The sequence below is a fragment of the Mesitornis unicolor genome, unplaced genomic scaffold (assembly GCF_000695765.1).
Source record: "Mesitornis unicolor isolate BGI_N332 unplaced genomic scaffold, ASM69576v1 scaffold3513, whole genome shotgun sequence".
In the NCBI taxonomy this organism is placed as follows: Eukaryota; Metazoa; Chordata; class Aves; order Mesitornithiformes; family Mesitornithidae; genus Mesitornis; species Mesitornis unicolor.
This window is the reverse complement of record NW_010175150.1, coordinates 20,135-36,582: the sequence shown is the minus strand read 5'-3', so window position 1 is coordinate 36,582 and position 16,448 is coordinate 20,135. Positions and strand designations below refer to the sequence as shown.

At 41.6% G+C, this 16,448-nt stretch overlaps 1 protein-coding gene across 1 annotated transcript in view; it reads right to left on the bottom strand.

The window, feature by feature from the left end:
* Nucleotides 1-16,210, bottom strand: part of HOMER2 (homer homolog 2 (Drosophila)) — a 35,476-nt gene extending 19,266 nt beyond the window's left edge. The window contains exons 1-2 of the mRNA XM_010181266.1: nt 16,110-16,210; nt 13,088-13,244 (exon numbers count right to left, since the gene is read on the bottom strand). Coding sequence (XP_010179568.1) covers nt 13,088-13,244; nt 16,110-16,210 — 258 coding nt within the window. The remainder of the gene's footprint in view (nt 1-13,087; nt 13,245-16,109) is intronic.
* Between the last annotated feature and the right edge of the window lie 238 nt (nt 16,211-16,448).

Sequence of the window (16,448 nt, the reverse complement as noted above, 5' to 3'; positions counted from 1 at the left end):
CACCTTACAGAATAACAAACTCATTCATCATACTGACTGAGTTGTCTACATGCAGTTGAAAAAAATCTGCCTCTGCTCTCATCTACATGCAAGTGTATCAGATGGCAAACATGCCTGATACATCCGCATAAGCCAAACAGAATCTCATACTAATTTCACTTCCTCTGGGAGAAAAACAAGCCTGACAGATCTACATTTTTATTAAAAGATGACACAGAAGAATTTTCACAGTACAAGGTAGTGCTACATTAACCAGAAATTACTCCAGACGTTTAGAGACACACCGGGTATGTTCATCAGATAAAAGTGAATGCAAATAAGCTGGCATAGAGCGGCACATTCACAGGCTGTAACACACCCATCCCGCTGCCTTCCCACGAAGAGCAACTGCCAAATAAATCAAACAGGGAGAGGTCACAGAAGACCTGAGCACGTAGAAGGAGAAAAAAGTGTATTGGCAGCTTGTGCTACTTATAGTGTACGAGCAGTGCCCATATGTATACAGCTGCCATTTCTTTTAGGGGACACTTTGAGTATAACAAAGGGTTCCCCTGCCACACTCCCCAAATCAAAGCACCACACTTAAGAGGCAAAGATGATTTGATTCCTGAAAGTACATTTTCCCAAGTCATCGTCTCATTAGCGTGAGGTGAAGGTGCGTGTCAGCTGGCTGGAGTACAGAGGGAGTGGAGCTGGAGTAGCACACAGGGCTTTGCTGGCTTGGCTCACAGACTACACCCTGGTCGCATTGGCCCTGGCTTGCCAGGTTTGCGAGAGGGAAAAGCAGAGACAAGAGCAAGCTCAGCTCCATGGGGAGGAGAGCAGCGATTGCAGAGCGCATTTGGCAGGGCCACCAGCACAGCCCCAAGGACAACGGCCAACGCACCCACAGGAATCGGCCAGGACGCTTCATCTGTTGAGACACCTGCCAAAAGGGACAATGAGCTAATTCAGCCAGCATGTCACAAGCTGCTCTACCTGGGAAAAGACCGAAATAACAGCTACAACATAGCTAATGAAAGTGTTAGCCAATGTATTTTGGAACTGCACTAAATCAAATCAGAAAAGGGCAACTTATTCTGGGACAGAAGTCCCAGATTAGGAATTATCCTGGAATTTCCCTTTTAAATTCACATCACCTGTTACTCTGAAGTAAACTCACCTCCAGAAAAGCCCTAAGGCTCAAGGCCATAGGATCTACTCATTAAGAATTCACTACATTATAACTTTCCCATTTCATTTTCCCACCTCTGAATATGTGCTTTCCAGTTTGCAGCCCTTGTGAAATTTAATTTCCTCAACCCACCACACAGTTAATCTTCAGTAAAGATGTATCCCAGTCTAAAAACAGAATTGAAGAGGGAATGAAGCTGCTAATCCTTTGGCCACAGCTATCACAGGCTCAGCAGGTTCTTCCAGCTCATCAAGTCAATCAGAATGGCTTGTGATACTGGATGCAAAGATGAGGAGACAGGGATGGATCTACAGAGAAATTTCCCCTCTATTCGAAACATTCAGCGACTCCCTCATTGAATTAGCCCACCTACATTTCCCTGATTTGCACCTTCATGACCTACCATCCTCCCTATCTCTGCTGACAGATTCTAAGCTCACATGTAATGTCTTTTCACCAATATGTCACTGGTGATAAACTGATCATCTCATTTCTAGTCCTACAAAGTCAGCACACACATACATATTGTTAATCAAGACAGTGCTAATGAAGGGAAAAAGAAGAGAGTCCCTGGCTGAGGCCACCTCACATTGTAGAGCAGGAGCAGCACAGAGACACGCTCACAGCAGTGCAGAACTTAGGGATCAAAGAAAGAACAGCCTTTGGCCAAAACAGGGAACCTGTAATGCAGGAGGATTAATTATAGTTGTTTTACAAATCAGGCCTGGAAGATGTGATCAAATCTTTCTCCCTGCCCTTCCTGCTATGTCTTTGTAGAAGGTCCTCAAAAAAATTAAAAGCCTGGGAAAACTGAAAGCAGCAATGGCATTTGTTCTAGCTTTGCTTTATCTGCTGCACCTGACACGTAGGCAGCGATTTACCTGGGACAGGCTGAGGACATGGATTAATTAGATTGGGAGCACTGTGAACATACGTTAAGAAGAGCACTGGATTTCTTCATTTTGCTTTTCCTCCTGCTCCGCTCCATCGTTTGTGCATGACGGCAGGTAGAGCACAGGGTCAGGACATCTCCTACCAGACCCTTGCTCTGGTTGCCCACTGTTTTACCCCTACAGTGCTGGCAAGCCTGACCAGCCACTGCTTTTCAGGAGTTTCTGTTCTACACAGTTAACCAGGACAGAAGCTGTTCCACTCATTATGGATAAAGTATCTCACATGCTGCAGCTGCCACTTCCTTAAAGGGGGAAAGGGCCATTTCTACAGTTGCAGATAGCTTCTTTTTTTAAAATCTTGCATCACCTTGCATCCCCAGGATAATTCAATGAAAGATGAGGTTCATCTTTAACCCCAAAAGCCAACACATCAAACTGAAACCATACAGCTCTAGTCTTCCTTCATGAAAAGGAATGTAAAAATAGCCCCCGTCCCAATAAAAAGACTAATAACAGTTTTTCCTCTGGTAAAATATTACTGTTGTAAAGCCCTCACTGCGAACCTGTCTAAATCCAACAAAAGTGGGTTCATGATTATGTGAATTCTATTAAGTAAATCTCCTGCTACACCTACTCCACTGCGTTCTTTTTCTTCCCAAGGTAATTAACATCTCCGCAGAGTTGGCTTCCCACCTCCTCCACCCAGTCTAAATCTCTAAAGTCTCCTATTTTTGCTTTGACATCTGACTAGAGTTTTTTTTCCTTTTAGGCACAGCACACACATCCACCCACCCACACGATACAAAGCACCAGCAGCTGCTTCATGGAGAAAATCTACAGCAAGGATTTCAAGCCCTCTATGCTGGAACAAATTGTTACCCAGGAATTTCATGCAACATTTTATAAAATATATAAATCAAAGTGCTTGTGTGTTATTTCCACATGAGAAATAAGATTTCTAGCTTATCAGAGACAAGGAGAAGAAAACAGTGGAGACTACTTTTTTCCTAGAGACTAAAATTGGGGTGACGGAGAAGGTCGTGTTATCTACAATTAGACACAATTAAAAAACCCTCCATTGTTATATCACATTCAGGCTTTGGAGGATTTAATAAAAGCATATAGTCTTTGTGTACTGATCATTTTCTGCATCCTTTAAGGTGTATCACAACAGCTTCACTTAAGTCTGAAGGGCTCTTTGCAGAAGTCAGAAATGGCACAGCCCCACGGCATCATTAAAGACTCCACTGCTGTTTTACAGCCTACACACTCCCAGGAGCAGTCAGCAATAGGATACTGTACCGCTTCCTCCCTGAAATCTGGAAGAAATGTCCCCTTTGCATGAGGAATGGCCAAGATAGGCAGGTACATTATTTTCAGGAGATGGCAGGATCTATTTGCACCTCAAAGCGGTCACTGTTAGATGACAATCTAACTAAAGCACCTCAAAGCGGTCACTGTTAGATGATAATCAAGGGCAACCAGGTCTAGCAACATTAAGGAGCAGCACACTAACATAACTGAAGATACAAGGTATCTATGAGCTAATATAAAATACCAATCCTGTGTTCTCAGAGATGCCTCATCCCTTATTTTGCTGTTGGAAAATGAAGCTAGGTGGAGGTTAGCTGGGGCTCGTGATCATCTTGTTCACTCCTCAGGGAGAATCAGCTTTGGACTTCAGCTAGTAATTAATGGTTGGCAGTCATTTATACTATTCCTCACTTTCCATCTAACAACCACTGTGCCATTGGATGAGACTTCACAATTCAGAATCAAGACAGAAGTGATGTTTAGTTTGGGTTGGTTTTTTTTTGGTAAAACTAGGAAAATACTGCCTTCAATTATGTTTGATGCTCAAATTTTAAGAATACACAATGCAGTGTAGTTTATTTATAAACTCCATCTGGCATGACTTGATTAGCATGTCTGATACATTAACTCTCTGAATAGGGATTTCCAAGTATTAGATACCTCTGGCACTACAGCAGCAGGGAAAGAAGAGAACAAATAATTTATACAGCTCTTTCAGTGGACAAGCAATCCTTAGGGTTTTATAAAGCACAGCTTATAGGAATCATTCTTTATTACTTTCAGCAGCTGAACTAAAAAAAGAGAGCGTAAATATCCCAGATTAGGAAACCAACAGCTAACCAGTGCTGCATTTGTTGCAATTCTTGATGGAAGTCCCCAATACCGTGGCAGGGGGCTGTGGAAGGCTCGAGGGGATGGAGCATGTGCTCAGTTGACCTTTAGGCACAACTTTCCTCAGCCTCCTTATAATTTCTTTTGGAACAAAAAGGCAGCACAATGCAAAGCCTTCAAGCAAGCTGAGCACCACTGCACTCACAGGAGTTTGGTGAGCATGTATGGAAGTTTTTACCATCTGTAAATCTGCCTATTTCAGTCTCATCCCAGAGGTTCTGCTTTAGGTGGCTAACGGAGCCAAAAAGATGAGGAAAAGCATCTGTAAACTCTACCACATGTTGTGCCTGTGTTGATAATGTTACTAAACACCCTTTTTTTTCCCCCCTGAATTTTCACCTAAATACAGACGTGGATTATTTGCACCAAAATTTTGTTCAAGATTTTTCAAAAGCTTTGCTTAGTTCATGGACCACAATCTAAACCAGGTACCCTTTGCTTGACTCCAGATTTCTTTACAAGAGCATCACATGGTTTAATTAACCTCTCTGGCACACTCAGATGCCACACTCATAATCAAGTCTGGTGATCAGAAACAACTCTGTGTGAGGCAGTTACATCCTGAAACACTTTCTTTCACAGAGCTTTTCCAAGAAATTTTATGGAGAGGTTTTAAAAAGGAAACATCTACCCAGGCCAAAGTTTCCCTATTTGCTGGTTAGCGGTGCAGCAAGAAATCCTCTAGCATTGATTTTTATCTTGTCCTTTTTTTCTCTTTTAAAGAGTAACAAATTGTGTTTCTGAAAAGGTTTCTGCAACATTGATCTCCTGGATTCAGTTCTGTGTGGTCTTTCCAGAGCCACTGACAGACTCTGTACAAACGAGCAGAAAAATGAGCCAGATCGGATCAAAGAGTGGCAGATGTGCTTCTGCTCCTCCGTCAAGGATACAGCTGTTGCCAGCACTTTGTTATCTTTTCTCCTAAGCTTACTAACCGGCTTCCAAAGGATTTACTTCCAGGAATAATCCAGACAGTGAACAGAGGATTTTTCACATTTCAAAGTTAATAACTTAGAAAGAGATTAATACAGAAATATGTAAGTGATATGAGTTCTACAGCTCTAGACGTTTATTTATTTTTAAACCAAAACACATCCTCAGCAGATGATCAGGATTTCTGCTTGATGCGATCTCAAGAGACTCACCAAATTTCCTGGCATTTACTTTGCTCCATTTCTCAGTTTTTGATGTGACAAGCTTCTCTTTCACCTGAAGCTCCAGGTCTTGTCTGTGCAAACATTTTTAATATTTCCTTCCATTCTCAGCTCATCTCCACTAGTATTAGTAATTCTGAAATTACCACTGCAGTTAAGCCCTAACAGTATTATTTTTTTATCCTCTGAACACTCAAGAACCCATTCACACAAGCACACCCAATGTTACCAGCTCTACCTATCTAAACCAGTCTTGGCAAGTGTTTAAAATTCTCCTGCAGACACAACTCCTATCCTCCCAATTATTAAATCCTGCACCTCCCCTCAGTCTGTATTTCTGAATAATTGATATCACCTTAAGCACACAAAGGATAATGCAAGTAGGTAGGCTCATCCTTGGCTGACAGCTCAGCTTCTTTATGCTGGGTTTCTTCATCACCAAATTCCAAAGAAAACATTCTCAAGTTATTTTAATGTCTAGAAGGAAATAAAAACTCAAGTAACTTTAGTCAAGCTGCGTACACCAAAAACATAGACAACACAAATATTTTAAGATAATCAAAGACTGTTTTCTCCTTAATTTCATGCACTCTTATTTCAAAGATGTCTTTGAGAAGACTGTGAAGTCCTGGTCTATGTAGCAGAAGGATCCAGTGCATTACTGAAATTTGTTTCATTGAGTGACACTGGCTCCAGCTTAGGTTAGCCTGGTGCACTATGACTAAGGGCAGGAGAGATGTTCTCCTGCTCTTTATCCACTCATCATACAAAATGAAGCAGAACTTCCTACAAGAGGAGCAGCTGCCTCTCAGAGAGCAGCCCAATCCACCTTCACCATTTACAGCAACAACAAGCCCAAAAGCAACTGCAAAAAGCAGCTAGAGACTCTTCAGGCATCTTTTACAAAGTACTTTGCTTAGCACAACTGGTACTAGAACATTTCTCCAGCAGACGAGCATCGCTCTCCAGCATGGGCTAGGAAACCTGAACTGGGAAAAGTCAACACTGCAGCTGCCTTATGAAGCAAACACTTCCAATGACAGCAGACTAAATGGCATCAAATTATTTTAAAGTCTCTAGTATAGATTCACAGAAGTTTGGTACATAGATATTACAGTTGTTTTGTCTCAGCACTGAAGTACTTATCTATTATATTATGTATATATAAAGATCGTAAAACCACAACTAATGTTTCTACTTACTAGTCATCACGCCAGCATAAAAGCAATTAGATGTTTATTGTGACATACAAACTATGCACACTGGAAGACACAATTGTGCGTTACAATTATACTTTATACCATGTTTTTGTATTCCAAAACCTTGTTCTTCTATGTGGGGGTTTAATCAGTTCCATTTGTTGGAATTACTCTTTTATTGCTTCAGTATCACCTCCAGTGCTAATAATCATGTTGAAATTAGCTCCAATAGTTCGTGAAATACTTAACACACTATGATAAAGAGAAGATGAAGGCCATCAAATATGCTCAGATTTCTGTAGTACAGTAATCAGCCAGACTCATACTGGAAATCTTTTACTATAGTATATGAAGGTTTCTTTTGTGGACAGGTATGGCCAAAAATGCAGGAATATTGGATCAGTCAACTCGGGCCTCCAGAGGTCAAAACCTGGCCACCTTTCCACCAGCTTACCCTAATGCAGTGTCAGCCTTAAGCTGGGACATGTCTCTTGGGCTCTTCAAACAGTAACACATACCACATGCTGGCTTTTTGGTGAAAGGTCCTTTTCATGTTGGTTCTTAGTGTCAGAAGCACAAGTAATACTGAGCTCATGCTCCCTCCCCTCCTGTTCTGTGGTTGGCTCTTTCTGGAGCATCCAGAAGAGAAGGGATTTCCCACTCAGCCTGGAACAAAGGGCAAGAAAGAGCACGACAGAAAAAGTTTTGGAAAAGAGCAATATCCAACTCAGTTTCCCAGCAGTGAAAAAAGCTTTGAGAAGCTGGAATAAAAAATATTTTCTGCTAATTTAATCAGACTTTACCGGCAGGGACTCTCTGGAAATCATAGTCCTGCCAGTGCTGCAGTCAGCAAAATAACACTCAGGGCAAGGAGCAGGGCCTGTTGGTGTTTCAGCAGGCACAGGGCAGCCAGCTCAGGCCCCAGCAGCACCGCACTCCTCCGGGATGCACACAGCACTCCTGACAAGCGATGGTCATGAATAAAACTAGGGCAGGGAAAACTGGAAATAAAAGCATCTCCATCCCTTTGACAAAACACACATATATGCTCACCCACGCCTTTCAGAATCATAGCATTTAATTCAGGATTTCTCTGTACACATTAAAAGGAAAAGGCAGCACACCACATTGTAAGGTCACTTTTCCATGTATTTTCACATCCCTTATCTTTGGGTATCCGAGGCTGTAAAACCTCCTCTGATCATTTCACTACAAAATTATTAAACCTGAAAATTTACGTCGTTGAAAGCCTTAGGTATTTAAAACAAATTAGGTATTTAAAAAATATAAAACACGTGACATCACTCCATCTAATTCACTGAGCACAGGGTGAGGTGAACACACACCGACACTCTGAATGCCAAGAGGGAAAGTGATGTTGTGTTTCTGTTACGCGCTATTGCAAGTCAGATGCATGAGGTCTTAACAGTTAAATGCTGCCACACCAACGCAGGCCCCTGGCGAGGTAAGCAATGCCAGAAGCCTTTTTTAATTCAGTGACAAAAATTTTGTAAGATCTAAATTACTTGGTAGGTTTTTTCTGTGAAAGAGTTGCTATTGGTTTTATGGTTGAAATTACGTCAGTGAAAGAAAAAAAAAAAAGAACTTAAAGAACTAGCCAGATGAAGGAATTTCATCCATGCTACCATACCCTGCAATTTTTTTCCTGTGAAAGTAAGGCTTCTTAAACATAAGAGACACCTTTTGGCAAAATACCCTAGGATATTTTTAACAACTATGTCTTAAAATAATTCCATTTCCATGGGCAAAGAAAGTGATTTGTTTTGAGTCTCTGAACACCACACTGGAAGAACTCCGAATTTCCTTTCCATGTGCTGAGGACGCCTGCCTCCAGTTGTGAGAACAAAAGCAGCGTGGTCATAAAGAGGTGGGCAGCTATTAAATTAGGTAGCAATTAGGATTGGTTCAAGAATGGAGAAAGCCAGAAATACATCCAATATTAGCAGCTTTACATATCACCCCTTCTTACCTCCTTAAATACCTGCAACCACACACTGCTGGGCCTCTGTCCCTGCCAGCTTCACTCTGCTCTGGAAACCGTGCTGCCTGTTCTTGCTCTGACACTCTCCGATAGATCCCATTATAGGAGCATATATGTCACTTAATCAAACAGCTTCATCACACTATATAACGAACTGTATTTGTTTTGGGGAACACCATGTGAATACTGATAGGCAAAATTTGGCCCATATTCTTATTCTTACTAATGGCAATTTACTTCAGAAATAGACCCACTGATTTTGCTTTCCCAGCACAGCAATTTTTCTGGGTCTCTCTTCAATCCTTCACACACTTATGCCCAATTTAGCTGCTGATCTTCAATATTCAAAGTAATTGTTAGGTAATAAACTCTTTAAAATGATATAGCAACTGCGAATGAGCATCAGCCAACAATTCTTTTTTTCTTCTCTGAAACAAATTCCTTGTTTCTGTATCATGTACTTACCAAAATTATTGTTGCAATCTACTCAACTTTTTCACCCCAGTTTTAATTTTTTCTAGTCATCTGTCTAAGCATCTCACAGAGACAATTTAGTACTGGCATCTGACATGACTCTTACGGGGTCACTTTGCTGCTGCTCTCTAAGAATGTCTCACTATACAGTTTATTGCTGGGTATTCATTTTTAAGATAGCTTTATGTTTGTTATTAACAACTTATTTCTCGGAAGATAAAAATGATGCTGTTGCAATCATAGGTTCCATCAACATTTAACATCTGAACAGCTGAAAATCAGGACAAAAGCTTGCTTCTGAAGGATTATATATCTTTCTCATATTCAATACAGAAACAAGTTTATCATCATTTCCCCTTTGTCTATGTTGTTTGGATAACATATATTTCCAATTTATAAAAAATAAACCCACGAAACAGGGCAGTACCATGCATTATTCCAGAGGATGACAGAGGGTATCATCTGAGAATTTTCATGCTTTCAAACTTTCTTTTTGCCTCTAAAAGGCAGAATAATGTAGGTCACTTTTAATGAGGAGCCTTGTATGTGGCTTTCCCCACACACTACACAGCAACCAGGCACTTATGAGTTCATGTTCTCCCTGCATCATCACCATATTTTGTCATTTTTCAATAGGGTTGACTTTTGCTCAAAATGCTGGGCACTTTCACAAGGTAAAGTCTCTTGGCTGCCTCATTAACTCCGAATCAGTGTGTGCCCTTGCATTTTACTGTATCATTTCCTCCAGCATTCATTATGCTGCAGTTTAAACAGCCTCTGGCTAGAAACTTCTTAAAACATCATGATGAAATTACTTTCTCGACAACATACAAGTCAATTACAGTGTAATTAAAAGATATACTAATCTATTCCCCCATTTGGTAATAGTATCTTGGTTAAGATCATGTGGTGCATATTCATATGGTATCTGTGAAATCTTTTGCTATAAATTGTAAGCTACTGTCCACAGCACCGCTTTTTCTGTGAAAGACACAGGAAATAGAATACCTGTTCTTTTCTAGCTTTGCAAACACAAGGAATTAAGGTGGTACAAGCTGTTTTTAATCACTTTTCAGTGCTTGACTCCCCATGCATTTCAATAGGGTTTTTTTGTCACTGACCTGGGAAGATTGGGAAGAAACCTGGCACCTGGAAGGCGTATGCTCTCGCCTGCCTGCCCTCCATCATACCAGACTCCTGGCTTTCAGCATGAGCCTCTTGCATTTCCCTCTGCAAGGGCAGAGTTAAGCTCCATTGAATTAACTCCAATCCCTACCTTTATCCTACTTCCTTTCTGTCCAATTTTCCTCTTTGTTGCAATATCCATCTTCACCACCTCCACATGTACCAGCCTGGCCCTTTTGTCCTTCCCCAGCACTTGACAAATGGGTAAGGACCCAAAGGCAGGCTCCTACTGCACTGGTAGCAGAGCCATGAAAATCCCTGCCCCTCTGCCAGCCATGTCCACAAAACAACTTCCAATATTTATGCCTTTAAACACATGGGCTCAGCAGTTCCCTTAATTGCCCCTATCAGCCCACTCCTAAATCATTCTGGTCCCCTGACTTGCAGCACCCCTCCTCACCCTCCTGCGCCCTGGGTGTTTTGGGACAAGGGACAGGGACCTGCCAGGAAGGAGGGGACAGGGACCTGCCAGGAAGGAGGGGACAGGCTACAGCTGCTGGGAGAAGAAAGGATGGGGCTGAAGGACAGGGGACTGCAGAAGGTCCAGACCACTGGGAACAGCAGCAGCAGCCCGAGGAAGCCACACCTGAGAGAATCACAGCCCATCAGGCGAGGTAAAAAAACTAACCAAAATGCTAAAACAAATCCAACTGCTCCATATAAGTTGAATTTAAATGAGATTTCTCTGCAAGCCAATGTGCACTGTATATGTTTGTGTAAAATAAGTTGTCAGAACAGTGCCTTTGCAGTTCAGACAAGGATGGAGGGTTGTAAGAGATATATGTCCCTAAAAGGAACGGGGTGACGAAGGACAAGTCCCTTGATTTACTTGAGCTTCAACATTTTTTTCTTTAAAACAGGGATAACGTCTGCCCGCAGTGATGCCGTGATGCTAATCCATCTGGTATTTGCCAACACACGGAAGACTTAATTCTAATAAGTGAGATGTACAGAAAGCAGGACAATGCCAACTGATGCTGTCAATATTCTTCATCTCAGACCTACCCAGTTTCATTTTTGGCTAGAAAAATAGGTCAGAACACTGAACAATAGTTGTTTGAGGGAGAAAAGCAACTTATAACATTATCTGAGTATAAACACCATTCTTTTCCCAAATCAGCACAATTAAAACAGACAGGCAGAGTACCTGAGGTCTCTCCAGAAGTGAGTGTGAAGGCAGCATCTCTTCTCAATCTGTTCCTTAAATCAGCAAAGGTTCAATACAAGAGGAATAATTTATGTGGCCAGCAATTGATTCTTGCTTGGGAAGCCCCGGGAGAGAATTTTAATCACGGAAAGCTCACCTTCTGGGACACGTGGAAACACCAGGGTGATTACAAAGCAAAGCTTGGATGCCCATCTTGTTCTCAGCATTCACTTTGCAGGACCCTCTGGCTGCAGGCATACGCTGCTCCTGTGACTTCACTCCCCCCGCCTTACAGTAATTACTTTCTTTTCATTAATTGGTCTTAATGAACACATGCATGCACATCCACTACTCAAGCAACTCACTGCTGCGACGACAGCAGTTTTGACCTGGAAGTCAGGCTCGCCTGGGTTTGTAAAGCAAACAGCCTACTACCACTAGTGCCAGTTTTACCTGAGCAAGGGTATCCGTGGGGTGTAAGCAAATCTGGGGAGCCCAGCTTTCTCCATCAAGTTGAAGGGGTTTTGTGTGCCGCCTGCATACAGAGGCAGCCAGGGCAGTTCGCTGGCGTTTGTGGAAATGAACACATCAGCACAAACAGCATAATGATGGTGATATATTAATGCTGTACTGATGTCAATGAAACATTATCATCAATTTAAACAGGCAGTATGGCTGATTTATAAGTCGATATATAACCAAATACAGCACAGGAGATGTTCAGAAAAACAAGCATGTGAAAGAGGCATAACAAATAAAAAAGCTTTATTAAGGGATGATTCCTGCAACCTCTCTCTCCCAGGACAGTGATATTTTCACATCCACAGTCAAACAGGAACACAGATAAACAGGCTGTAAACTTGTCTCATTATCCTGTGGTTTGTGCTTTGGCAGAAATGGCTGATGATTTTTGTACATCAGCAAAATGTTTTAACTCATACCTCTGACTGAGGTCTGCTAGGGAAAAGCAGTCACCTTACGAGTTACTTTGGAGGAAGTAATCAGAGGAATAAACCTAGTATGTAATAAAAACACTTGTCTGCACAACCCGTTCAATCAGGATTCTTACAGGAAATACTTCAGCACTCTATCCGGCAATGCAAAACAAAATAAGAATAAGAGTGAGGGGGGAAAGTCTTGATGCCTAATTTGTCACCTGAGGCTGATGAACACCAGTGCAAAAACTGAAGAAAATGAAGTGCTAACCTGTAAGCAGTTAAACCAGGCAAAAGTGAATATGCAGGTCGCATTTACATTAAAAGCTCTAGTCTGCACATATCTGTCTTCTCATTCCCTTTAAAAAGAACATTTTTTCACCAAAAAGGCCTCAGCCTTATCTACCTAGTACAGGTGGTATGGTTTTGGATACTGTGCTACAGACTCAATTTTGACACTTAAAGCTCTCGGTTCATTAAGATGGTGAATTCAAACTAGTCAGAGACAAAATCAGTTAAGTTTGGCAAAGTCAATTTTCAGGTGCCCTGTGTTTTTCCAATTACCACTACAAGTTTCCATAATGGATTATATTTAAAAAAAAAAAGTCTTTATATACTTATGTACTTATTGCAGCCCATCTATGTCTATCTTCAGCTAGGGCTGACAGTCACGATCCTCTCTGCACAGTAAACACGCCGGGGTACCATCAGCCTCCTACCTTGGCTCCATCCACACTGATAATCCGATAGCTGTTTCTCGTGCTGTCATAGAAGTAGGAAACAGTTACAGCCTGCTTGCTTGCGGGAACCCAGTTCTTCTTCGTGCTGGGGTCAATTTGGAAGACATGGGCTCTGGTGGTGAAGATGGGCTGTTCTCTGGAATAGGGAGGGACAGGAGAAATGGATGCATGAGTCTGCGGAAGATGAAATGTCCCAGAAGCCCAGCCTTGACCAGGCATGTTGAAAGCACAAGACAGAGAGCACCTGGCAGTCCCCCAAGTGAAAAGGCAGAGCAGAGATGCTGCCAAGCCATGATCCAGCCTTGGGTACCTCTCCTTGGCACCGCTAAGTGACATTCAGCACTCGAAAGTTATTGCCATAGCCCAGAAAGTGACTGGCAGTACAAGGCCGATTTTTCTCCCCATGCTATACTAACTCAGTAGCCACCTTTTCCTCAAAATATTTATTGCCAGGAAAGGACACGCGCATGCATGCTTTCCCCATCCACATATTTTGCCAAAAGCAACAAGCAGTTCCCCACAGCCGCATTTCCTCCTGCCATGCGTTCCTGTGAACCGCTACCTACAGCCAGGGTTCCTCTGCAGATGCACCACAGTGTAATTACTGAAATATTAATTGCTATGCTTAGAATCACACTGTTCTGTGGATGTGCATGAAAATTTCATCAGATGCAAAATGAACCAATCATCCTGGGGAGCAAGGGGGAAAAGAAACACAACCAAAGCCTTGTACTGATAAATATTGCCTTTCAGTTCAATTCTTGGTGGGTGATGTCCTGCCTCTGACACCCTGTTTCTAAACACCAGCCCTCTTCAGATGCTTTTAGTAATCAAGAAAATGGTGCACAGAGTAGAGGGGTTTTGTTTTACCTTCAACACGTGACAATGCAAATCACACATAAAAGCAGAGAAGATGCAGGACCAAGGGAACAAAACATGATACACACAAATTCATCTAGGTTGAAGGTCAGAACTAAGACTTACTTAAAGACAGTAAAATTAAATTCACTTTAAACTATACTCTTAATCCAAATTTAGAAAAAGTGAATGGCAAATCAAGCTCTATTGTGCTTTTATATACATTTTATGCTTTTAGCTCTTAAAAAATACAGTACATAACAGTCTATACTAAGTGTACTGTGCAATATATTCATATCACAAACAAAATATTATATGGAGAATAGTTACACTTGACAGAATTATGATAGGATTCAAAAAACAATTTACTGCAATACAGTTAATTCCCAAAAATGTTTACCACATGGAAGCTGAAAAAGGCTGCCAGGCTGAATTTTGCACAAAGCAAATGAAAAGAGTTAGGTGAAAGGCCAGAGAGATGCCTCGCTCTCATATGCTATTCTTTCCTACTCATATAAATAATTCTCTTCTATTATTCTCAGTCCCGTAGTTTCAGAATTATTCTTTTATTAGGATTTCTGTAATCTTCAGCTCCTTGTATATCCACCTGTGCATTTTTAGAATAGAAAACTTCAGGTACTGAATGTAGGAACTGTATCAAACATCACACATAACCTTTACCGTTGCTGTTAAATTAAAACCAAGGGGAGCACATTTACAAATATCAAACAGATGAAGTGATCTAACGGTAGAATTAGCTCAGGAAAGATGGGGTGAGCTTGCAAAGCCCAGCAAGGCCTCAGGAGGGAGAAAAGAAGAAAAAGTGGCTTTCTCCTTGCAAAACGTCACATTTTTTCCCAGCTGCTGCCATGCAGGTTTCTGGATGGACAGCTGTGCTGAACTCTGTAAAACACTTATATGAAATAAATTGAAATTACAATGGGACTGTCATGTTACAGCTGTGAAAGAGTACCACTTGCTTCAGCTCTTCCTTATCAGTAACTCACCGAGCCTGGATCTCATTTCACATGCTAAAATTGATGCAGTCCTCAGCTGGGAAGAAAGAAGGGCAAGTCTCCAAAATATTTTTCAAATATTTCCATCATCCATTACACAGGATTAGCAGCATAACACCCACAAAGGTCATGAGTTTCGTTTGCAATAAGGAATGTAAGGAAGGGAAGTTTCCCCCAAGCTACTTACTCTTTTACTTTAAAAATATGTGCTTTCCCCAAGTGAGGAATAATTTTGAATTCATTTTGCCTATTACTTAGCTCTATATTTTTAGGGGATTCTACTAATAACTGATTTTGCAAATGGTAACATGACCTATATATTGCAGTCTAAACTTTCCAAAGTGGAATGCAAACCCGTTCTACAAACAACTTTAACACTGTTAACTCACCTTAACAATACCAGAAAACACTTAAACCTATGCCTGGCCTCTCTGCAGCAGGAACAGTGAGCATATAAAGTAAACCTAGAGATAACAAGAGCTTATATTTAGTTTGTCCCTTCAATCTATCTCCAGTTTTTCAGGAGTCTTGTGGTAGCTACTGCTGGCAACAGGGGCTGTATACATGCATCCAAGTGGATAAATTAATGGGTAATAAAGCTTCGGGCTTGAGATAGCCACCTATTCATTCGTGTGGGGCTCTTATTAAAAGGCAAAGACAAAATCTGACTATATTTGTAAAATTTATAACTATTACATACACACACAAAAAAAGTGCATTTTTTGTTCTTGGGTACAAACAGAAGTCCTATCACTCACATAGTATGCTACTTGATAAATTATTAAAAAAGAAAAAAAATGCCAAGGAAGGTGTAAAGTTAAGGATTGTAACTCATTTAGAATAAGTGAGCTGTTGACCTTTCATTGAGTCTCAAATGTGAAGGGCCGGCTGGTTGCTCTCCACATATGCCTTTGACCTTTCTGCCCTAGCTAACTCTACAAGGCAGCAAAGCCCCAGGACCAGTTTTTGACCCCCTGAGCAGATGAAGCACCCCCAGGACACAACCTCCAGGAAGGATTTCCCAGCATCATAATAATTAAGAAAAGACGACACATTTCTGCAACCATGCCTGCCCTGTCATATGCGCTGCTGCCAAATCCACCTGCCAGTCTGTGCTCAGCTGTTACCCCAAGGGGCCCAAACCCATCAGCAGGGCCCATGAGTAAGCAGCATTGGCGCTGGGGGTGGTGGCACCGCTGCGCTGCCACTGCACCTCTCCTTGCACCATGGCAGGTCAGCAAAGCCAGCAGCGTTGACAAACTCCAATGACAGAGCTTTTAACATGGGGGGAATATCCTCCTTCATTGCATCCCAAACTGCTTTGACCAGTGAAGCACACGCAGGCAACTATAAAACTGTGGTACTCAATTTACAAATGAAGCACTGAATTAGACACTTTTAAAACATTTACCACGGCCCAGAGCTCCAAACTGAGAAGGATTATTCTGCATTAGTCACTTGCAACT